At 40.0% G+C, this 26,144-nt stretch overlaps 1 protein-coding gene across 9 annotated transcripts in view; it reads left to right on the forward strand.

Annotated features, from left to right (window-relative positions):
- Positions 1-26,144, forward strand: part of rerea (arginine-glutamic acid dipeptide (RE) repeats a) — a 500,784-nt gene that overhangs the window by 209,341 nt on the left and 265,299 nt on the right. For all 9 annotated transcript variants that reach the window (XR_013578875.1, XM_078557838.1, XM_078557840.1 and 6 more), the window contains one exon: positions 15,558-15,663. Coding sequence is in view for 8 of the 9 variants with exons in the window: in XM_078557838.1 (XP_078413964.1) it covers positions 15,558-15,663 (106 nt within the window). In the remaining variant the exon portion in view is untranslated. The remainder of the gene's footprint in view (positions 1-15,557; positions 15,664-26,144) is intronic.

The raw sequence follows: 26,144 nt of genomic DNA on the forward strand, positions 1-26,144 counted from the left end.
AGGACAGAAACTAAATAATAGTGGCCATATGCTATGAAATAAGTCCTGAAATGATGCTAGGTAAGTGGGTTCTGTTTCATTAACATGGTTTTTGTGTGAATTATTCATATTTTTACTGCAAACTGGTATTTGACTTTGTGTGAAAGCTTGATATAGGGTTGTGATGCCAAATTAACATCTTTTAGTTTTGAGAAAAAGGACAATAATAAATCATTTTGCAGAAACCTGTGGGTAACGTGCTACAGCTTTTATTGTGCATTCCACGTATTTGTATTATATTTGCAAACACCACCAATGTGCAAAGTAGGGGAAAGAGTTCAAGTAATGCCCCTACATTGATTAAATATTTAGAATATTTAAATTTTATGAGTGGACTAAGCTGTGCAACACAGATGTTATGAAGGCCCTTATTTTCATTAAATTTTACATACTGCATGTGCAAGCCAAAGCAAAGGACACTATATCTTCAGTCTCTCTACAGAGAGTAATATCTAAATGAAGGAGATTGGCTTTAACATTTACATAGAAAGCAAATCATTTCGTGAACATCTGATAGGTTTGTGCAGTATTTTGCTGCAGAGACTGTCTGCCTGACGGACATAATATTCATAGTCCCAAGAAATAGCAGAGATGACAGATGGCCAAATTGCCTTCAAAGCTAGTTTCACTACAAATATAAATAGTGTAGGCAATAGCTGTGACTGCATGGGCCAAACAAAGGACCAGCCCACCATAGCCAGGGCAACATCTGTGGCCACTCGCACCATTTTGTTACGCATTGACCTGGAACGATTGTTGTCAGGAAGTAACCGTATAGAGGATTTCCACCTAAAAGGTTGTTTTGAGTAGCTGTGATTATGCGTATTGCTAAATGTCTTGTGACAATAAGAGCTTCTTACAATATGTCATTTTCCACAATTAAGTTAAATCTAGCAGTGAAAGAACATTAATAAAATAGAGACAGTTTTTAAAAAAAAAACCCGAGTTCTACCTTCAGCCTTTGTCATGTAAAACTAATGTTCCTGTCTCAATTTGGGAAAGATAGTACCCCATTTTACTTAAGTGTTCAGACACAAGTAAACTGTCCACCAAAGGGCAATTTCCAGTTTTCTGCATTTAATTCTAAAATTGCTAAAATCAAGGATATGCTTTTTATTTCTAGAGCATAATCTTCATGGGAAATGTTTGGGCAACAGGGAACAGGTTTCTGAATTCTCTGGAGTTTTATTTTTGCGTATGAAGTACATTTGTAGTAACAGGATAAACAGGTACAAATGAACAAATTAAATATGTTTATATAGCCAGATTACTTTTCTATAATGCTGTAATTGTCAAATGTATGTGAAAACATGGAACCTCTCTCAGGCCTCCTTTGAAGTGTGAAAGTGTTTATAAAACAAATTGCTGTGCAATTGTCCAACACCCCAACCCCCATCTTTTTAAACCTCCAGATTTTATCAAATGTATGAATTGACATTGGAGATATTTAAAATAAACAGTATTGTCTGGAGTAATAAAAGAAACGAAACACAATATATGCTATGTAACATTAATTTCTTTCCTGCAGTTGATTTTCTCTCACCTTTCTGTTCAGAGACCTCTATGGAAATGGGTTTGTCTCCGTCGGGCATGAGAAGTATTAGATAATTCATCCCAATTTGAGCTTCATCCAGTACTGTTTCTGATTAATTCACTCTCAATCTCTCTTCCTTTCTTGCTATGCCTATTTGGATGTCTCCCTATTTCTTTCTTCTGTTAATGTTTATATCTATTATATTCTTTTTTACTACATTTCTTTGTTGGGTTTACACCTCCTTATGCTTTCCTGATATGTTTTTCAAAAGCTATTGGCTTGAAGGGGTTTATTTTCTGATAGTGCAGTTAGTATATCAACTGGTAACAGTTCACACTTGCATGAAGCAATTAGATGGTTGTTCTTAAAGTTGATTTTGTCTAATTGCAATCAGCATTTTTCCTGTGTTCTAGCAGGTGACATTTTTTATTTATCCAGTGGGCCAACACAAGGATTTGAAAGGGCAAGAAACCCCATAAATTGTCACACTGTGCATGTATTGCATCACACTTGCAGTATTCTCTTTTTATACTGTATGCCATTCCCTGCGTTTATTTTGTTGCCAGTACAAGACAGCATTTTCAGCTAGTTAATATCAATTAAAGAATAGGTGTATTTATTTCCGTTCATTGTAAATGTTCAATTTGAAGTACTACTTTTAAGTCTGATGTTTTCAACGTTAGAAGGCCATTTTCAGTTTTTACTTTGTCCGTCATTAAAAGACTATACAGCTTTCTGGTTTATCTGTCTAAATTTATTCCAGGGAGTTTAGAAGGGTTATTTGCACACCTGGGAAATGCTTTTTGAATGACCTCACAAACTAGCTAAGTAGAACCATAAACTTTACGGTTATGAGGCCAATACAGGAATCTGCAATTTCCATTCTAGGACCTATATCCTGTGTATCAATTGGCTATTGGCACCAGGACCCACTAAATGGTCCTATCATCATGTCATTTGGCTAGAGTATATAATCCCATAGCCAACCGTTTGGATATTCATACACCCTCAGTCATGATAAATCTACTTTCCCATGCACCTATCTGAAAATGGGCTTGTTTGCAACATACTCCAGAATGTGACAATATTTTTTGTCCCTGTGAGGAAGTTGGAGTCTTGATGGTTGACGATCTTATCATTGTCTTTTGGTCATTTTTCTCATCCGTTGGATGTACATGCAAACTGAGTATTAATGATTATCACTAATACAAAATCAAAATACTGCGGGCTGAAAATCTGAAATGTTCTGATGAAAGGCAGCTCAACCTGAAACATTAACATTGTTTCTCTCCACAGATGCTGCCTGACCTGCTGAGTTTTTCCAGCATTTTTTTTTTATTCTTATTAACAATTCCCACTTTTCTTTTACTGGAGAAGACAATCCTAGTGCTTTGACGACACGAAGATATGTGGCAGCAAGCAGATTATGTGAATGCCAAACATGTTTCAATACTTGTTGTGTTGACTGCAGTTGACCAATTTGAAGACCATGTAATTTGTATCCCACAGAGAACAAACTTTTATGGCTTCTGTTTTTAAACTTAAGGCTTCTTTGATGGTTAGGTGAGTGATCATTGCACTGGTTTCATTTTGGTAGATCTATCTTGAACAACAATCTCAGCTCAACAAAATTTCTTGGTAGTAGTACAATGAATGGCGCAGAAAGTCAGATTACCTACCTTGCAGTGTTAAACTGCAGTATTCTAACGGAAATACCTTCTCAATCTCATTCTACTCTGTTTAATTAAATTGATAATTATTTGATCAATTTTTCAAGCCTTCATTTTAGGACCCCTTAACTTGCCTACGAACATATGAACAGGGAGCCATTCGGCCCCTCGAGCCTGCTCCGCCATTTAATAAGATGATGGCTGATCTGATACTAACCTCAAATCTGCATCTCGCCTAACCCCAAAACCTATCAGCCCCTTGCTTACCAAGAATCTATCCACCTCTGCCTTAAAAATATTCAAAGACTCTGCTTCCACCGCCTTTTCAGGAGGAGAGTTCCAAAGACTCACGACCCACTTAGAGAAAATGTTTCACCTCATCTCCATTTTAAATGGGTGACCCCTTATTTTTAAACAGTGACCCCTAGTTCTAGATTCTCCCACAAGAGGAAACATCCCCTCCAGATTCCCCCTGTCAAGACCCCTCAGGATTTTATATGTTTCAATCAAATCTTCTAAACTCCAGCGGATGCAAGCCTAGCCTGTCCAACCTTTCCTTATAAGACAACCTGCCCACTCCAGACATTAGTCTGGTAAACCTGCTCTGAACTGCAACCAATGCATTTACATCCTTCCTTAAATAAGGTGACCAGTACTGTACACAGTACTCCATATGTGGTCTGAGTAGTGCTCTGTATAACTGAAGCATAGCCTCCCTACTTTTGTATTCAATTCCCCTAGGACACCCTGATCCCTCTGTATCTCAGAGCTCTGCAATCTCACCATTTATATAATACGCTTCTTTTTTATTCCTGCCAAAATGGACAATTTCACATTATCCCACATTATACTCCATTTGCCAGATCTTTGCCCACTCACTTAACCTATCTATATCTTTTTGTAGCCTCTTTCTGTCCTCTTCACACCTTACTTTCCTACCTATCTTTGTGTCATTAGCAAATTTGGCAACCATCCCATCCATCCCTTCATCAAAGTCATTTATATAAATTATAGAAAGTTGAGGTCCCAACACTGATTCCTGTGGCGCATACCTCGTTACCACTCTTGCGGCGGGGCGGGGGGGTGGGGAGAAAGAACTGAAAACAAACAGGAAAAGGGCCCTTGTTTGTGGTGAATGGAGGGGAAAAAAAATTAGTGAATAGTGCCACTGTTGCCAAAAAAGATGCATTCCTATATTCCTATTATGGATTTACACTTGTTGGCTACCTTGGCATTCTCTGAATGATATGCAGGTAATGCTTTGGTTCAGAGAATGAAACCCTAAGTAGACATCGATAAAAGGAATATTGCACTCCTGTATTTTCAGTTTAACAGTCCTTAGCCCTGCTGTAGGTACATTTGTGTATTTAACAAATTGCAGAAATTCTCATGCTAATGGAAATACAGGAGACTTGAAAGAGCTGCAACTATTGCATATTTTGATATATTTAAAGCTGCATGATCTCAATTTTTTTTAACTATCGTTATTTAAATAATGTACTCATAGGGGAAAAACTGATTTAAAAATTGGCTCTATTTTGAAGCTGCTAGACTACAAAATGAAAATTATTATTTTTTATTTGAGATGATTGTTCCAATCTCAACTGAATGCAAGGGAGTCTAACTTTATCTTAGAATGTGATCTAGAGATTAATTTGGCAAAATAATTTTTCATGTATTATCACAGAGGTTTTGTATTTTTAATCAGCTTCCTTTCTAGGAAAAATAGTTTAAAACTGTGCTTATTGCTGGGTTTTTTCTTAATCAGTTGACATTGGTACAACTAATCAATGAAAAAGGTTGCATTTTAATGTTATTTTGATCTTCAAATCAAAACCGATTTTTTTGTTTTGCTTCCCGGGAGCTTATTACTTTAATGAGTACTTGTGAAATAACTAAAAATTGTAGGCTATGTAAATGCAAAGGATCACATTCCTGTACTGCGGCTGTTGAATAAGTTCCCGATGAGATTAGCTTTCAACCTTTGAACTGGAGAATTTCGTTTCTCCCCTCTTAGTTTTGTTGCCATAAATTTGTTACTCTTTTATTTGCTGTGTTTCCAACAGAAGAAGTGATGAATCGCTACTGACGTATCTATAGAAATTGGGTAAGAACAGGGCTGAAACATCAGAACAGAAGAAAGTAAATGTTAGTATTTGCTGAAGCTTCCATGAAATATTTAATGCCAAAGATTTGCATTCAAAGCTGCCTTTAATGCCATGGCTTTTGAAAGAACAAAGCTTCCTTTGAGCACTGGTGTCACATAAAGGTTTAACATTTGAGAGCATTTATACTTAACCTAATTCATACTGTGCGGATATAGTCTCACCCTTAAATCATCTCGTTTTAAATCTACCAGATTTATGGTAGTGAATAAATGCAAGTTTTCAAAATGAAATTCACAAATGCACTCCCCCTTAAAAAAAAATGAAGGGGTGCTTAATTGTGACCCCAGTGTGTTTGGAGCATTATTGTGGATATGTGGCGTTTGCCTTATTTTAAACTGGTCCATAATACTTAATTTCAGAATAATAAAATACAGAGCAGACGCATTCATAAAAAATTTAAAAAGCAAATTTGTGAAACCTGGTTGCAAAGTGGCAGATGTCATTGGCCCCTCGCATGCTGTGCCACAGTGTTAAAGTATGGATTTGCACACCAAGCAACGTGGCTTTTGTGATGCTAGCGCTGAGAAAGAGGAAGACAAGACCAGGTGTTTTCCTGTGCAGTTATAGGTAAAACCAGACGGTGCAATACCAGTGGCAGTTGTTTTATATCCTCTTAGTAGTGACATTGGTGGAAGATTGGGAATATGTTATCTGTTTGATCTTTTGGTTGGGTTGGGTGGGATGGGGTGGGGGGTGTTTGGAGATTATATTCAAGGCAGGTGAAATGAAAAGGAAATTTATGAAAAAGTGTGCCCACAGCCCCCCATACGTATGAGAATCAGACAGAATAGCGTGTTTTGTAGAAACGTAACGTGAATAGATTGGAAGCATAATTGCTCAGTGTAGCATGCAAATATAATTTCTCTTTTTTATTTTACTGTTCAGTAATAGCTAATATTAAAATAGCTGTATGCTCAATAGAAATGAGAACATTTAAACCAACTGCTAATAGTTAATAATGCCCAGTTGCTCCTCTTTCCCCCTCCCCACAGCACCCCCTCAAACATCTATGGGACCATCATGCAACACTGTTTCCTTTGATTTATGGTTTGGTGTCAATGATATTCTGCTTTACGATGTAGGGTGCCTGGTGTGTACATCTAATTGCTGAATTGATGGGTGACAAGCTCCCTGAACTTGTTTTGTGAAACTGGCTGAATCTGTAGGTTCATTTTTGCATAGGGGCCTGTGCAACTTTTGGTTCTCTGAGCAGGGGGAGGATGTTTATACTACAGAGCACAGCTGATAATTAAAGGGAGAGCCATTCACATCTCCTCTGGGCTTCTATAATATAAAATCAACTTTCAATAAACTTTTTAAACCTAAGACCCTAACTACTTTTTATTTTTATTATCTCATATGCAAAATATGCTAATTTGCATTATTTTAGTCTGCATGTTATGGCAGTATGTTGATTCTCTCTCCCCCCCCCCCCCCCCCCCCCCCCACCACCACCACCACCACCACCAAACTATTGGACTTAATTGATTATTCAATGAATACATTAACTAGTGCAATGTTAAATAAAAGATTTGTCATAATATAGAATATACATGAAAATATTTGAGATTCATTGTTTTCTTTGTGATCTGTATTATTTTGGAATAAAAATCTCCTATTTATATATTAACCAATTGAGTTATTTAAAGCTAGAATAACCCATACTTTTTAATTCTTGAAGTACTTCCCAGAATAACTTAAAATGGCAAATCTGCTACCCTTTCCTATGTAAATACAGAGGCAAAGTGGATAATGCTGGACCTGTTAACAATTTCAGAGCTGTCAGACATGTGGCAGTGATTAGGATCACAGGCAACTATCAGATGCTTGTGTCTTGGTTACATCCACGTGAGTGAGAGCCCCAAAGGTAAACCCATACAACAAACATTGCTGGAGAGCAATTGCTTTAGAATTGAAAAAAGTGTGGTGCCACTTGATGTTAACATCTGGGCTCTTGACAAAGTGAAACTGTTGCAAATAAATTACAGACTGACATTGACAAGTTATTCTAAATCATCCTAAATCATTTTGGATTATTTTTATTTGCCCAAGTTTAAAAAAAAACCTCCTTGTTTTATGTTCACTTTTGCCATTCATTGACAAAAAAGTTGCACCGTTTTCTCCTTGGTTTGTCATCCACCAGCCAATCCCGAGAAAGTGTCATAGTCTGCATCAAAAAACTTGGTGCCATATCTGTCTCAAGCTGTAGCTAGCTTACATCATTCCCGCAGGGGCAAACCTATAGTTCCATGTATTGAAATTGAAATATCCCTCCTTATCCTTCTCAATCTTTCTGCATCCTTCGACACAGTAGGTCACGACATCGTCCTTCAACACACCTTGATTGCCAATTTGGGTGGAACTGCCCTAGCTTAGATCCATTCTTATCTATCTAATTGTAGCCAGATAATTGCCTACAATAGCTTCTCGTCCAACTCCAGCAGTTACCTCTTGAGTCCTTCAAGGATCTATCCTTATCCCTCTTCTATTTCTCAACTACATTCTACGCCTTGGTGATATCATCTGAAAACACAACATCAGGTTTGTCATGTATGCCATGACACTCAGCTCTATCTCATCACCATATCTTTGGACCTCTTCAATGTCTCCGATTTGTTCCACTGCTTGTCTGATTCCAATATTGGACTAGTAGAAATTTCTTCCAACTAAATAGTGGGAAGACTAAAACCATTGTCTCTGGTCCCTGCCACAAACTCAGTTCCCTGGCCACTGTTTCCACTCCTGGGAACTGCCTCATGCTGAGTAAGACAGTTCACAACCTTGGCATTGTTGCCTCCAATATGAATTTCCAGCAGTATACTTGTACCATCACCAAGACTGCCAAAATCCTCATCCATTATCCCTAACTGTGATTATTCCAATGCTGGCCTAGCCAACCTCCCATCTTATCCCCTACCAAAACTTGTGCTCATTCAAAACTTTGCTGCTTGTAGCTTAACTTGCACCAAATCACTTTCATTGCCATCCTTGTGCTTGTGACTTTGACTGACACCTGGTCTGACAGCACCTCAATTTTAAAATGTTGACCCTCCATGTCTCTGTCTCTGTCTCTCTCCCTCTCTCTCTCTCTCCCCCACTGCCCCCCCAACACCACCACCTTTCTTCAATGCTATGGGCCTCGAGATCTCTACCTCTTCCATTTTTGGCTGCTTGTATATCCCTGATTTTAATCACTCCATCATTGGTGGCCATGTTTTCAGCTGCTTTGCTTCCAAGTTCTGGAATTCCCTCCCTGAATCTCTGCTCTTGATGCTTCTTGAAAACGTACCTCTGATCAAGCTGTTGGTCACCAGTCCTGATATCTCCTTCTGTGGCTTGGTGTTTTTACTAATTTTGCTGCTAAGTGCTTTGGGACTTTTTACTAGGTTATATGTGCTTTTATAATGTAAGTTTTTGTTGAAATTGAGTACCCAGTCATACTGTTTTGAATTTGGAATGTTGAATACTCTGATTTGTCTCTATGGATCTTTATTGAGCTTAATCCAAGGAAATTCAGGGACACCTATTTAATTTTTCCTTCATTAGTTTGCTTGGGCACTGATTTAGGAAGTGATATTAAAGGTATAATTCATGCTGGTGGCAGGATTCACCTTATCTGGTCATAAGGGAGACCAGTTCCACCTCTCAGGTCTTCAGTGTCTACCAGTATTTTGAGTATGTTATTGTCAAATATATGTTTATGGACTTGGGGCAGTTATTATATCCAAATGGACTGCTCCCTTGGGAGACCAAATAACATCATATTCTTTTTATTTGTCCTTTGAGGCATGATGATCATGTTTATCACCCAAGGTGTTTGGTAAGTTATGTAGGTGACTGCTAAGGCTGATCTGTTCCCGGAAGGTTCTGCTGCATATAGACAAGATATCGCAGATGATTGACTTCTGGAGAGATGCTGGCCTGGGATTTCCTCTCTTTGAGTTTTCTTTCTGCCTCTGATGCACGCTTGCTTTTGAAGCAGGCTGCGGCATTTTTATTTGGTTGCGCCAGGTGAGTTTACCCCAGGACTCGAAGTTGATATCAGAGTTCCGAAGTGAAGTCTTCAGAGTGTCCTTGAAGCACTTCCTTTGACTGCAATGAGCCACAACCTGGACTCGAGCTCACCGTCATATACCCTCAATGCGTAAACAGCTGACAATTCTAATTTTCCCCAGTTAATGTTTCACTTTGAAATGAAGCCCCAACCCTGAATTAAGGCATATGTGGGAAGATTATGGGCCCTATGCAGAGAGTGTAATGTCTGCATGTAAACATATTTTGTACTCTTTCACCAATTCAGCCGTTATACTGACAACTCTCTGTCCTTGTAAGTAGCAAAAATTCATAAATTATTTTCGGGTTGGTAATCTCATGTTTGTGGGATTTGACATGCAGTGAAAAGCTTTTGGGGCATTTAAATAGCTTTTCACTATGTTAGTGAATGAATGTGAATGAGGTAAGTGGTATAAGTGGCAGGGTGGGTAGGGTGCTGGCTGGATAGGGTGGCAGGGGTGCCAGCCGGGTAGGATGGTAGGGTAGTGAGATCGGGTTGTGGGGGGAGTTGGAGGGTTGGGGGTAGGGGGGGGAGAGTTTGGAAAGGGGGGGGTTCAAAGGGGAGTTGGGGTTGTCAATTGTACAGTTACTCAGGAGTTAAACATGGTTTTTTCCTGTCTAACATTTCCTGAGTAACTGTTCTGGTAAGCGAGTTGGAACCTTCTGAAGTTTCTGACTCTAACTCAGAGTTGGAGATCTTTTCAGGGGGCTCTGGATGCAGGGGAATTGCCCATCAGAAGTTGAAACTTCCCAGGCAATTCCCGCAGAGTCCATCTGTTGGGACGTCCGAGGGGTCCCCCAATGTATCTTCCAGGGTGCCTCTGGGGCACGACCATCTGGAGACCAGAAAATCTGGGCCAATGTTTCAAATGTTCTTTGAAAATGTTCTTTGAAAATGTTCTTTATGTTGCCATCTTTTTTTATTCGTCATCACTTGGTATTTTTGTGGCGCAAAGGCCACTGAGCAGCCGAAGCCTAAATGTTGTTCAGGTCTTGCTGCATGTAGGCACAGGCTGCTTCATTATCTCAGGAGTGCGCATGGAACTGAACACCAAGAAATCATTAGCGAACATTTCCAAATTCATCCTCGTTTTGTCATATTTCACTAAATGACAACAATTGTTCTGCTGTAAATGTGATAGTTTCATTCCAAAACCAAAATTGTGTGAACAATTTTGTAGCAGGAATGCATAGTTTTATAAAATTTAGATTTTCATTATATTCACATGGGGATGGGAGGGAAAAGATGTTTCATGACAGAATTTTGCTGAACACTCCGTAGTCCCTTGAAGTTTATTGCATTTTACATTGATATGTTATCAGATGCAAGAATATCAATGCTAGTTTGTTCTTTCTAGAGTGTTCACATGAGAAATGTGGCAGGACAACATAATGTTAACACCCAAGGTGCCTTTTGTAAAAGTATTGCTACCCGTTGCCTTGACTTCACGGCTAACTTGTTAACTAAGGAATGCTGGAAGAAATTATATGTTCTTTTCTCCTCTGCTTACGATGCTTACTTTATTTTGCAAGACTTCAGTGCTCTCAGTAACCATCGAGGCCAATTTCCTGAGTTACCTGACCTCATTCCAGTTGCCTCTGGCTGCACTCTGTAACATTAAATGATAGTAGTGATAAGTTGCTTGCATTTTTCTAATTCAAAGGAAACTTGCTGTGGAACTTTTAGAACATACGGCAGAACTATATAGGAAAAAGTACTTATGACACCAATTAAAATCATCTTCATTTTTGGTTCTAAAACTGCAGAACAAACTGTACAAGTATTAGCAGCACTGGATGGCAGGTCAAGTACAGACACTGTGGCTCTGTGTGAATAAAATAATATCAAAATGTATATTTGGACATGGTAACTATGCCCTTCTGAAAAAAAAAGGAATGTCAGTTGAGGAAATAGTGTTAACTAAAACTAAGGTCATAAAAAGTAGTAGTATTGCTTTATATTTCAGTGATCTGCATTATTACTATTGTGTGCTCTTAAAACAGTAATGAGGAGTTGTAAAAATATTTTACACAGCTAAATCAATTTACTGAAGTTAGGAATTTGGAAAAGCTCCTTCTATGACATGGTCTAATTTCTACCCCTATTCCCCAATTTCTTTGTTGTCTTTGACAAGCTTTGATTCATGCTGGAGTCCAAGCCTATCAACATTTAGGTAGTGCCATTTATGTATAAAAGCATTTCAAGGTACTTCACAGAAGCCTAATCAGAAAACAGAGTTAAAGAAAGAGATATTCGGGGAATTGGCTAAAAGCTTGGCCACAGGTTAGTCTTAAAGAGGGTTTTGGAGGTGGATAGGTTTCGGGATCTTAATTACTTGCAAAATTACCTTCTGCAGTATAATAACTTGTTTAAGCAAATGTGGCAGTCATAAATGGCAATGAGATGAATGAGCTAATTTTGCTTTTGGTGATGATGGAATTTTGGACACTAGGTGAAAGTTGCTGCTTTTTGAAAAGTGACCTAGGATGTTTAATGTCACCTGAACCAGCAGTTGGGACCCTCTGCTTAACATCTCATCTAAAAGACGTCACCTCAAACAATGCAACATTACTTCAATACTACAATCTACTAGATTATGAGCTCAGGTCCAGCTGCTGGCCTCAAACTCCTGAGGCACTGAAGTAACTTGCTTCCTGACTCCCCAAACCCTAGCCACCATCTACAAGGCCCGAGTCAGGAGTGTGATGGAATACTCTTCCACTTGCTTGGCTGAGTGCAGCTCCAGTAGCAGTCGAGGCTCAACACCATCCAAGACAAAGCAGTCCACTTGATTGGCACCCCATCCACCAGTTTAAGCGTTCAGTCCTTCCACTACTGATGCACAATGACAGTGGTGGACTATATGCAAGATGCACATCAGCAATTCACCAAGGCTTTCTCGATAGCAACTTCCAAATCTGCAACCTCAACTGTCTAGAAGGACAAGGGCAGCAGAAGCTTGGGAACACCACCACATCAGGTTACCCTCCAAGCTGCACACCATCCTGATTTGGAATATATCGCCGTTCCTTTGCTATCACTGGATCAAAAGCCAGGAACTCCCTTCCTAAGCACTAAGCACCTGTACTAGATGGATTGAAACAGTTCAAAAAGATGGCTCACCGCCACCTTCTCAAGAGCAATAAGGAATGGTCAACAAATGTTGGCCTTACTGGCGATGTTCACATTGCATGGAAGAATAAAAAAAAGTCCAAATAGGATGAAAGTGCTCCCAATTGAGAAAAGCTGATATCTAAGGACATCCATTGTGAACATTTCTATCTAAAATATCTGTCAAACAGGATTGTTTAATATATATTCAATTGATTGATTCAAATCATCAGTGACAGTTGTTGGAAAGCAGCATGTTTGAGTATCAGAAATTTGAGCAACAATCTCTCACTATTCTGAATCTAAATTCATATCCAAAATAAGTATTGCATCGTATTACCATGTGTGAATGATGTATGGAGCAACATAGTTTTATCGCAATAAGACAAATATATAAACACCTAAAATTGTCATTAAGAGCAGAATGTGGAATAAGTAATGGGTAATCCATTTTTCAGCATCCCTCTTGCATATAGCACATTTGCCATACTGAAAAATAGCATGAATCGCTATTGTTACAAAGGTTTTTCACATATCTCTTTTCATTCAGACTTACATTCTGTTCTTAATGGCAATTTTAGGTGTTTACATACTTGTCTCTTACAGTTTTGGAGTGCAGCATTCAGGTACAGGGGAATACAGGAATTGCCCATTCAAAGAATATAGACGTTCCGTTAAAAAAAAAAGGTATTTAAAACTGTATTGAAAAACTGGGTTGAATGTGTTGTTTTTCAAGGGCTTCATGCGATTTGGTTTGGGCTGAGCTTTGGATTTTCCAAGCTTCCTCTGACAACATTGCAAATAACTATTGCTTATTATGTCCACGGTGTTACTCTGCACAGAGTTACGGGGCCCTTCATTCATCCAAGATTCTACATTATTTCGGTCTGCATGTTTGTTAGATAATTTGGAGCGTTGCTTCTGCAAGGAAATTTGATTTCTGAAATCCCTGCACCGATTTGTGATTTGCCTATCCCTCATTGTAGTGCTTTGAATCCATAATAGGATTAATGAATATGGTGTCAATCGCATTCCTTATAGATGAAAATTTGATTTGCAAAGAAGGAAACGCAAAAAAATGAGCTACAGGCACTTTTTGTTTCTATAAACCAGCATTGGATGTACATGGCAGGAGCGACTACTAATTTCATCGTGAATTGAGCATGGAGAAGTACAGTTAGTGTGTAGAAGCAAAAATTGCAGTTTTCTAACTCAGTGCTGCCACTGACTGGCCTACTGATGATACTACCGAAGGCTGGATAGAACAGAATATATACATATTGTATAATATTTTTACATGGTACTAAAAATTTGACAGTCAGATTTTTCTAATAAACATTTGCAAGCAGCATGCAATTTTTCTTGGCAAATTTTAGAAGAATCTAATTGACTAACATTGACACTGAAAAGCTGCCTTCAAAAATCATGTTCAGAACAGAAAATAAAATTCAAAAGCAACTTTGCTCTATATTAATTCATTATGTTCCCTAATATTTTTGTACAGCTGTGGAAAATTCTGCTCTAACAGTCGTTAAAGGCGACCCTACCACAAGCTTTGAGCAAGTTTGTGTTTAAACCGTAAAGCTGAATTGGCTAAAATATATCTAATTCAACACACAATTAGTTGTGCAACGATGGATTTCACTGAAAAGTCAATTGGGAAAGGGCAAAAATATTTAAGCAGTGTGTTACTTTTGAACCTCTCCCTATAGCGATAATTCAGGACAGTCAATTTAGAATAATAATAGATAGCTATGATATGAAATTTAATTGAGTATTTCAAGTGATGTCCGTAACCACGTCCCTGTGTGTAGATTTACAGTCTTGAAATCATTTCCTGCTCTTTTTTTTGTGTACTTTAACAATTTTAATAATTAACGTTTTGAACTCCTACCACTTACGTAAAAATTGTGCATTATGCCATTCACGGAACTTGATGGTCAGGATATTGTGTTATTGTATAATATGCAGTTAACTTACACAATATACGTTCAACCTTTGTGTATATATTACTAAAAATATAAGAAGTAAAATGCCTCTTTATCACTGGTGCTTATTTTCAGTTGACACTACTTTTGCTTTTGTACACGTCTCAAAATACTACTGTGTATGAATTCAATATGTAACCCAGAGAAAACCTGGACATGGTCCCATCACCTTTGCTAAAATATTCTTGCCCCATCTGTCTCCCAGGCAGCTAGTGTGGTTCTGCACCTTGGTCTTTCCCCTCCTTTATCCATTTCCTGCAGGATGTCTATGCTACAAAGTTTCCAATGAAGCCCCTACATCATTGCCTATAAGCAAAATTTACAATTGACCCAGCTCCCAAAGAGCAGAGGATGCTGGGACAATTAGATCTGGGAAGACTAAGATAGATTGATTTTCGTTAGGTAAGGGTGTTGAAGGGTACGGAGCAAAGGGGTGGGCAAATGGATTTGAGGTACGGATCTGCCATGATCTACTTGAATGGCTCGAATGTCTGGCCTACTCCGGTTTCTAAGTTCCATTGAAAAATATCTGATGATGTAGCGATAATTGAAACGCCCTACAAAATTATATTCTAATTTAATATCCATAGGTATCCTTGTGGCTACTTTTGACAGCTGTACCTAAGTGTTACATTACTCTGAAGTGATGTTTTATAGAACTAACCCATCTCAATTGGATTTATCATTTACTTATGCCCGAGACACATGCTTTATAGGGCTGTATCATTCAGTTTATTTTGCTGTAGGTGATATGGAACTTAATAAATGTTTGCAGCCATTTGACCAGGACTGCTACTTTTGGACTGGCCTCATCAAAAATGTTTCAGTAATATTACTCAAATTTAAATATTCCTTTCTGCCAATTCAACTGTAAATCATTTACTAAATGTCGAAGTCTTGCTAATTTTTTTATTTGCACAAAACAAAGACAAGTGCTCACACTGTGTCCTTTATAATTTCATTTACTTAGCCTGCTGATGTTTAACATTTCAGAGCAAACGGGACCACCTGTTAATGAATGTCAAGTGGTACTATCGTCAGTCGGAGGTGCCAGATTCAGTTTACCAGCATCTGGTTCAGGATCGACACAATGAAAATGGTGAGTACTCTAATACCTCCTTGTCATGACAAATTAAACATTTTTTTTCCTCCAATTATCTTTCCTTTACTCCTTTCTACTCCTGAAGCTGGCAACTTGCGCTTTTACAGATGTCAGTGACTCTTCTCTATATTGCTTTCTAAGGCGCCATGCCTTCATGTGTGAGTGAGGCTTGTGAACTGCTTCTGTAGTGGTGGGGTGGGGAAGGGGGTCTGTAATGTATCAACCTGATGCAGTGTCCACAAACATGCATTTGGTAGCAAGAGACATTCAAGATCAGGAACTTTGGCTTACATTTCCCTCCTACTAATTGTCCAGGATATATAAAAAGTATATGCTGCTTTTCCATGATGAACTACCTCATGACAAAAGAAGTCTTTCAAAACCTGCAATTAGTAAATAATGTTAGCACTGGAAGATCTGTAATTAATAAATGTAATAGAATTTGCTGTAGATTAGATTTGCGGTTTATTTGCTAGGTATACTAGAATTGTATAAAAATTGGTGCCTACCCGAACAAACAACTTTTAAGTCCCCTTACCATTTTTGAAAAAGTCAAATGATAGGAATTGTACTTAACTGAAGCAGTATGCTGTGCTCTGGTTAATCCATTTTGTATCATGGCCTGGATGTTCATGAGGTCCTGCATTTGGTGCCCATGTCCTTGGGCTATAGGAAGCAGGAGATATTGGCCATTTTTCAGTGACCCTGCTGCTATATGCGTGTGTATGAACCAATTGTTTTTGTAAATAGCTTCATACCTTGAGATAATGAATCTAGGGGGTTAAACATGCCATTTTCTTAAATTCCCATCTTGAACCCTTCAACTTTACCTCCCATCCTTTTTTAACATTCATGCATGGCTTATCTTCAGTTCTTTTCCTTCTATCAATTAGCTTCATGCTGTTTCTAAGACTGACAGCTCAGCATTATTCTGTGGAGTCAATTGTTCTCAGTATTACTGAATTTTAAATTTTATTTTATTTGAGCAAGACATTGCAAAGTGTTGACATTAAATTTTTTTACCAACCCCTTTCACTTGTCACAACTAATGTCCTTACATGAATCACAACTCTTATGTTTTGCAAAACTTCCTCATTGTTGTATTATATCCTGCTGCCAAAATGTCCCAGTGTCTTGTTTAACTTTTTCATTGCGATTATACATTTGACTGATGGTCCTAACAGTATTTTCACAAAGATATTTTGTAAGGCTTCAGAGCTATAGTGACAGAGCTTGTAGGATAAAATCACTGATCCTGTACTCCCAGTGTGGAGCTGTAGTTAAAGGGAATGGATATCAGAGAATTGCCACTACAGTGTGGCAGCAATTACTCTGAACTGTGTTGCCTTTGAGCATTTCCCCCTGCTGGAAGTGTAGGATCAGTGAAATTCTCTTCGAATGTATTTCAAACCCCTTGAAGGAGACAATGGACCCTAAAGTGGAATGAAATAGAGCCACATAACCCATGATTCCAACCGTATGCCTGGTATTTATGCTCTTGTATTTGCCGAAGAGTGTCATGAAACAGTTGAAGGCTTCGTTTGGTCATATTTTGAAAAAAACATTGTGCTATCATTTGGTCTAGCATCTCTGTCTCCTTTCCCCCGCCTCCCAACTACTTTAGTTAGTCTTGGGTGTCATTGTTTGCCACATATTTATGGGGTCTGGGTAACTATACTTAATTAAAATGACTAGCACATGGTCCCAAGAAGGAACTGTTGAAACTGAAGATAATAGTACCAATGCACAGCTAGCTTTGGGTATTCTGGTAAATGTGGGAAACATTCTGGATTAACATATTTCTATGCCATTAATTTGATAGGAGTCAGGTTCCAAATTAATCTTGCTAGTGAATGCTTCATGAAAACTTAGATTGTAACTGGGATCTTTCCAACCAAATTTCTGTGCAGTAGTATCTCCAAATCAAAGGACAGGGCTTCTGTCAACATTTACCTTTGCAGTATCAGATCGTAGCTCATTTAAGATAGCTTGTTCGGGCAGTACTCCTCAAAACTATAGTACATCTCAATGGGTGATGGTGGCTCAGCATTTGCTGAAATTTCTTACTGCTAGAAAGATAAAACAAAACATGTTGGCAGCTGTAACTTGTAATCACTCACACTTTTTGCCTTGCCTGCCTGACGAGATGAAAAGCTCACGTAAGCAAATTAGTACATTGGTCATAACACAGAGCGAAACATAAACAAGATGGGTCTGACCTGTCTTAATGGTATTTGTTTTATATTTCAGTTACAAGGCCAGGTAGTTATCCTATGGAGAGTACTGTGGTTAGTTAACCAGGAAAGAAAACTATGATCTCTAATCATTTGTACAAGTGTGCTTGAGATTGGAAACTGGTGGAGAAAATACATTAATTGGAGAGACACTAAAAACTAGAAAACTTTCTTTGGAATCGATGGATCCTAATAAATCCCTTTTGAACCAGTGACTTTGTGGCATGCAGTTCTTGTTTAAAGGATTGCATTCTGAAGCTTCAAAATTAATAACTGCTGAGAGGATGAGTGTTTGTCTTGGGCACAGCACATGTTAGAATAATGGCAGATCATACGTGCGCTATGTTTGAGGTTTTTGTCTTTAACAAAAAGTGTTTTTGCTAAAGAACTAACGTACCTCAATACGAAGTTAAATGAAAATTCTCAACTCATGGATGTTCGGAGAAATCGCAGCAAGATCTTTTAAAACCCTAATCAAAGGCAAACGAGTGCAGCTTTGGAATTGGGTGCATATCTGGGAGCATGGTGAGTGGGGGAGTTTAAAGTCTTAACCTTATTCTTGGAAAATCGCGTCTAGTCTGTAATTAGCAGTTAACTGAAAAGCACTGTGTAAGTAGGCTAAGCTTCTTTCTTTCTTCCAGCCGTAGGCAGGGTAAACACACTCTGCTGAGAGAGCTGAGTAGTTAATTAGCTAATTGGTTGAATCTGGTTTCTCCAGTCCCAATTCAGTCTACTATAAATTCAGGGTTCTTTAGTGCAGCTAAGGTAAATGAGTGCAGCTTTGGAACTTGGTGCATACCTGGGAGTTCGGTGAGTGGGGGAGTTAGGTGAGGAGGGGAAGGAGATACCCCTTTTCTTTTGCTTTTTCTACTTTTTTCACTCTGTAGAAATTGGTTCTTACTTTACCATAGGGAAAGGAGATAGCTGTTTGGTGAGTATCTGGTAAGTGGTTAAGGTGTATTCCAGTTCTAAGGTTTAAAATAGTATGCGAACTGGTGGTAAACTTAATAAAATACATAAAAAATGAAAATAAATAAGTGAATTTAAGTAATTAATTAAAACACATTAAGGAATAGCAGGACAGGTGATGTATCAAGGCTGCAGCATGTGGGAGCTCCTGGATGCCAGTGTGATACAGGGCAAACACATCTGCAGTAAGTGTTCGTGGCTTGAGGAGTTTCGGCTCAAAGTTATTGAGTTGGAGGCTGAGCTGCAGGCACTATGACACATCAGGAAGGGGGAAAGTTACCTTGATGCTTTGTACCAGGAGTTAATCACACCAATTTGGATAGGGTCTTCTGAGTAAGTCAGTGGACAAGGACAGGAAGGTGTGATTGCGAGTGTGGCAGGTAAGGGAATCCAGAGATAAAAGCAAATACTGTGGATGCTGGAAACCTAGAACAAAAACAAAAATACCTGGAAAAACTCAGCAGGTCTGACAGCATCTGCGGAGAGGGATACAGTTGACGTTTCGAGTCCATATGACCTTTCATCAGAACGAATCCAGAGGGCAGAAGTGCAGGAGCCTTGGCCTTTGCAATTGTTCAATAGGTTTGAGATTCTCTCTGCTCGTTTGGATGAGAGTGGGGGCTGTAGGGTGGGTGAACAAACTGATCATGGCACCATGTTACAGGAAGCCATTCAACTCGGGGGTGCAAAAAGGGATGTGGTGGTAGTAGGGGATGGTATAGTGAGAGGGATTGACACTGTTCTCTGCAGCAAAGAGTGAGAGTCCAGACAGCTGTGTTGCCTGCCTGATGCTAAGGTTCGGGGCAGGGAGGCAGTAGTATAGTGGTATTGTCACTGGACTAATATTCCAGAGACCCAGGGTAATGCTCTGGGGACCCAGGTTCGAATCCCACCATGGCAGATGGTGAAATTTGAATTCAATAAAAATCTGGAATTAAAAGTCTGATGACCACGAAACCATTGCTGATTGCTGCAAAAGCCCATCTGCTGTCCTTGGGTCTAGCCTACGTGTGACTCTAGACCCACAGCAATGTGATTGACTCTTAAATGCCTTCTGAACAAGGGCAGTTAGGGATGGGCAATAAATGCTGGCCTAGGTAGCGATGTCCACATCCCATGAACGAATTTAAAAAAAATATGATGGAGAAGAACTTGCAGTGGGAGAGGGAGGATCGAGTTGTCATGATACATGTAGGTACCAACAACATAGGTAGACCTAGGAAACAGGTTCTGCATAGGGAGCATGAGAAGCTCAGCACTAAATTAAGAAACACTAACCTCATTATCTCTGGATCTGGCATAGTGTACATAATATTAGAGAGATGAATACATGACTCAAAGACTGGTGTGGGAGAAGTGGGCTCCAGTTCATGGGGCACTGGCACCAGCACTGGGGAAAGTGGGAGCTGTACCACTGGGATGGCCTACACCTGAACCGTGCTGGGACCAGTGTTCAAGCAAGCCGCGTAACTATGAAAGGGTTTTTTAATTAAATAATGGTGGCAAGAGATCAAATTTGAGAAGATGTGGTAAATCAAAGAGCAGAGAAAACCAAGAGAAAAAGGTATTAATGTGGGAAATGATAAACTACGTGACAGAGAGTACAGGGAGTGCAAATCTAAGAGTAAATCAGCAGGTAAGGCTAGAGGTTACAAAAATAATAAAAGGACAAAATTAAAGGCTCTGTATCTGAATGCACATAACATTCGAAACAAAGCAGATGAACTGAGAGCGCAAATAGAAATAAATAAGGACAAACTGATAGCCATTACAGAGACATGGCTGCAGGATGACATACGACCTGCATGTTGAAGAGTATGTGACATTTAGGAAGGCCAGGAAGCTAGGAAAAGGTAGAGGGGTGGCTCTATTAATTAATAATAATATTAGCACAATAGAGAAAGATGACTTGAGTTCAGGAAACAGGATGTAGAGGTGAGAAATGATAAAGGCAAGAAATTAATTGTGGGAGTGGTGTACAGGCCCCCTACCATTAACCATATGGTAGGACGGGATATGAAGGAAGAAATAACGGGAGCTTGCCAGAAAGGTACGGCCATAATCATGGGGGATTTTAATCTGCAAATAGAATGGGGAAATCAGATGGGCAAAGGTAGCCTAGATGAGGAATTCAAAGAATGTTTTCGGGCTAGTTTCTTTGAACAGCACATTCTGACACCAACCAGAGAGCAGGCTATACTTGACCTGGCATTGTGCAAAGAGAGAGGATTAATTAATGACCTCATAGTGAAACTCTTTCGAGTTACCAACAGTCACAGATTGCATCTCTTTCGAGTACAATCACAGTTCTTGGTTTCCAGGAGTGGGACATGAACCCACAACCCTCTGATTCAAAGGCGAGGGTGCTATGAACTGAGCCACAGCTGACGGCGCCCCTCGGTAGCAGTGATCATAATAAGATTGAATTTTGCACACAGTTTGAGAGAGAAAAGAGTGGATCCAATACTAGTATTTTAAACTGAAATAGGGGTAATTATGAGGGCATGAAAGCACAGCTAGTTAAAGTGAACAGGCAAATTAGGTTGAGGGATGGGTCGATAGAGATGCAGTGGCAGAAATTTAAGGGGATATTTCAGAATACACAGAATAGATATCTTCCAGTGAGAAAGAAAAATTCCAGGGGAAGGACCCACCGTCCATGGTTAACTAAAAAAAGTAACAATAGTATCAAACTTAAAGAAAAAGCATATGATTGCGCAAAGATGGGTGGCAGATCAGAAGATTGGACAGAATATAAAGAACAGCAAAGAATGACTAAAAGATTAATAAGGAGGGAAAAATTAAAGTACTAGAGAAAGCCAGCTAGAAATATAATGACAGATAGTAAGAGTTTCTATAGATATTTAAAAAAAAAAGAAAAATGTTAACAGAGTGAGTGTTGGTCCTGTGGAAAGTGAGTCTGGGAATTACTATTGGAAAATGAGATGGCAGATAAATTGAAGAGGTATTTTGCATCGGTCTTCACGATAGAGGGTACAAGTAACATCCCAGATATAGCTATAAATCAGGAAATGGAAGGGAGCGAGTAAGTGGAAAAATTACCGTCACCTGGGAAGTGGTACTGAGAAATTGTAGGAGCTGCGGGCTGACAAGTCCTCAGGTCCCGATGGACTTTATCTAGGGTCTTAAAAGAAGTGGCTAGTAAGATAATTAATACATTGGTTTTAATTTTCCAAAATTCTCTAGATTCGGGGAAGGTTCCAATATATTGGAAAATAGCAAATGTAACTCCTTTATTCGAAAAGGGAGAGAGACAGAAAGCAGGAAAACACGGGCCAGTTAGCTTAACATCTGTATTAGGAAAAATGTTATTGCAGGGCACTTGTAAAAATTCAGGCTAATCAGGCAGAGTCAATATGATTTTGGGAAAGGGAAATCATGTTTAACCAATTTATTGGAGTTCTTTGAAGAAGTAACATATGCTGTGGATAAAGGGGAACTGGTGGATGTACTGTGTTTAGATTTCCAGAAGACATTCGATAAGATGCCACGTCAAAGGTGACTGCAAAAAATAAAGTTCATGGTGTAGGGGATAATATATTGGCATGGATAGAAGATTGGCTAGCTCACAGAAAACAGAAGGTAGGCATATATGGGCCATTTTCTAGTTGGCATGATGTAACGAGTGGTGTGCCACACGGATTAGTACTGGGGCCTTAACTTTTTACAATTAATATAAATGACTTCGATGAAGGGGCTGAAGGTATGGTTGCTAAATTTGCTGATGACAGTAAGATGTGAAGAGGACACAAGGAGGTGACAAAGGGATATAGATAGGTTAAGTGAGTGGGCAAAAACCTGGCAAATGGAGTATAATATGGAAAAGTATGAAAGAGTCCATTTTTAAAAAACAGTCATGGGATGTGGCCTGCGTTTATTGCCCAATCCTAATTGCCCCTGAGAAGGTGGTGGTGAGCTGCCTTTTTGAACCGCTGCAGTTCGTGTGGTGTAGGTACACCCACAGTGTTGTTAGGGAGGGAGTTCCAGGATTTTGACCCAGTGACAGTGAAGGAACGGTGATATGTTTCCAAGTCAGGATGATGTGTGTCTTGGAGAGGAAATTGCAGGTTCCCATGTATCTGCGGCCCTTGTCCATCTGGACGGTAGCGGTTGTGGTTTATGAGGTGCTATCCAAGAGGCCTTGGTGAGTTGCTGCAATGCATCTTGTAGGTGGTATACATTGCTTTCACTATGTGTCGGTGGTGGAGGGAGTGAATGTTTGTGGTTGTGGTGCCAATCAAGTGGACTGCTTTGTCCTGGATGGTGTCAAGCTCCTTGAGTGTTGTTGGAGCTGCATTCACCCAGGCAAGTGGAGAATATTCCATCACACTTCTGACTTGCGCCTTGTGGGCAGACTTTGGGGAGTCAGGAGGTGATTTAGTTGCCGCAGGATTCCCAGCCTCTGACCTGCTCTTGTAGCCACAGTATTTATATGACTAGTCCAGTTCAGTTTCTGGTCAATGGTAACCCCCAGGATGTTGATAGTGGGGGATTCAGTGATGCCATTGAATGTCATGGGGCGATGGTTAGATTCTCTCTTGTTGGAGATCATCATTACCTGGCACTTGTGTGGCATGAATGTTACTTGCCAGTTCTCAGCCCAAGCCTGAATATTGTCTAGGTCTTGTTGCATTTGGACATGGACTGCTTCAGTACCTGAAGAGTCAGAATGGTGCTAAACATTGTGCAGTCATCAGCAAACATTCCCACTTCTGACCTTATGATGGAAGGAAGTTTATTGATGAAGCAGCTGAAGATAGTTGGGCTGAGGACACTACCCTGAGGAACTCAGGCAGGAAAAATAAAAAAGAAGCATACTATCCAAATGGTGAGAGATTGCAGAGCTCTGAGATGTAGAGGTACCTAGGTATCCTAGTGCATTAATCGCAGAAGGCTAGTAAGCAGGTACAGCAAGTAATTAGGAAAGCTAATAGAATGTTATCATTTATTGCGAGAGGAATTGAATACAAAAGTAGGGAGGTTTTGCTTCAGTTATATAGGGCATTGGTGAGACCACATCCAGAGTACTGTGTACAGTTTTGGCCTCCTTATTTACATAAAGGATGTAAATGCATTGGAGGCAGCTCAGAAAGTTTACCAAACTAATACCTGGATTTGGAGGATTGTCTTATGAGGAAAGGTTGAACAGGCTTCGCTTGTATCCGCTGGAGTTCATACGAGTAAGAGGCGACTTGACTGAAACATGAAAGATCCTGAGGAGTCTTGACAGGGTCGATGTGGAGAGAGGATGCCTCCTCTTGTGGGAGAATCTCACAGTAGGGGCCACTGTTTAACAATAAGGGGTTGCCCATTTAGGACGGAGATGAGAAATTTTTCTCTCAGGGTTGTGAGCTTTTGGAACTCTCTTCCTCAAGAGGTGATGGAAGCAGAGTCTGTGAATATTTTTAAGGCAGAGGTAAATAGATTCTTGATTAGCAAGAGGGTGAAAGGTTAATAGGGGTAGGCGGGAATGTGGAGTTGAGGCTACAATTGGATCAGCCATGATATTGAATGGCGGAGCAGGTTTCTACAGCCTAGTGGCCTACTCCTGCTCCTAATTCATAAGTTCTATGTATGTTCCTATGTACAGATAATCCTTGTGGGAGTAACACTGGCAGCTGCAACAATGGCATCTATCCGGCTATGTGAAAACTTGCCCAGGTATGTCCTGTACACAAAAAGCAGGACAAATCCAAACCGGCCAATTACTGTCCCATCAGTCTACTCTCAATCATCAGTAAAGTAATGGAAGGTGCCACCAACAGTGTTATCAAGTGGCACTTGCTTAGCAATAACCTGCTCACTGACGCCTGGTTGGGTTCCGCCAGGGCTATTCAGCTCCTGACCTCATTACAGCCTTGGTTCAAACATGGACAAAAGAACTGAACTCCCGAGGTGAGGTGAAAGTGACAGTCAAATGCTGCCTTGATGTCAAGGGCAGAGTGTGGCATCGACGAGCCCTAGCAAAACTGGAGTCAATGGGAATTGGGGAAAGCTCTCCGCTGGTTGGAGTCATACCTAGCACAAAGGAAGATGCTTGTGGTTGTTGGAGGTCAGTCATCTCAGCTCCAGGACATCACTGCTGGAGTTCCCCAGGGTAGTGTCCTTGGCCCAACCATCTTCAGCTGCATCATCAACGACCTTCCTTCCATAAGGTCAGAAGTGGGGATGTTCGCTGATGATTGTGCAATGTTCAGCACCATTCGTGATTCCTCAGATACTGAAGCAGTCCATCTCCAAATGCAGCAAGACCTGGACAATATCCAGGCTTCAGGTTCTGCTGAAGGGTCATGAGGACTCGAAACGTTAACTCTTTTCTTCTCCGCCGATGCTGCCAGACCTGCTGAGTTTTTCCAGGTAATTCTGTTTTTGTTTTGAATATCCAGGCTTGGGCTGACAAGTGGCAAGTAACATTTGTGTCTCACAAGTGTCAGGCAATGACCATCTCCAACAAGGGAGAATCCGATCATCGTCCCTTGATGTTCGTTACCATCACTGAATCCCCCACTATCAACACCCTGGCGGTTACCATTGACCAGAAAATGAATTGGAATAGCTATATAAATACTGTGGCTACAAGAGCATGCCAGAGGCTAGGAATCATGCAATGAGTAACTCAACTCCTTACTCCCCACTTGTCTGGATGAGTGCAGCTCCCACAACACTTAAGAAGCTTGACACCGTCCAGGACAAAGCAGCCTGCTTGATTGGCACCACATCCAAAAATGTTCACTCCCTCCACCATCGACACACAGTACCAGCAGTGCGAACCATCTACAAGATGCACTGCAGGAATTCATCAAGGCTCCTTTGACAGCACCTTCCAAACCCACGACCACTACCATCTAGAAGGACAAGGGCAGCAGGTAGATGGGAACACCACCATCTGGAAGTTCTCCTCCAAGTCACGCACCATCCTGACTTGGAAATATATTCACTGTCGCTGGGTCAAAATCCTGGGACTCCCTTCCCAACAGCACTGTGGGCGTTCCTACACCACATGGACTGCAGCGATTCAATAAAGCAACTCACCACCACCTTCTCAAGTGCAACTAGGGATGGGCAATAAATGCTGGCCCAGCCAGTGAAGCCCACATCCCGTGAATGAATGAAAATAAGTAAAGCTTCAATTAAAGTTGTCACCAAATAAAGGATGGCTCATTGACTAAAGGACATATCTGTTAATCTATTCCTCTGGTTCTATTTTTGAATATTTTAATCATGTCCTTTTTTAAAAACATTCCACCAGTTAAA

Source organism: Cetorhinus maximus, chromosome 15 (genome assembly GCF_964194155.1).
Source record: "Cetorhinus maximus chromosome 15, sCetMax3.hap1.1, whole genome shotgun sequence".
NCBI lineage: Eukaryota > Metazoa > Chordata > Chondrichthyes > Lamniformes > Cetorhinidae > Cetorhinus > Cetorhinus maximus.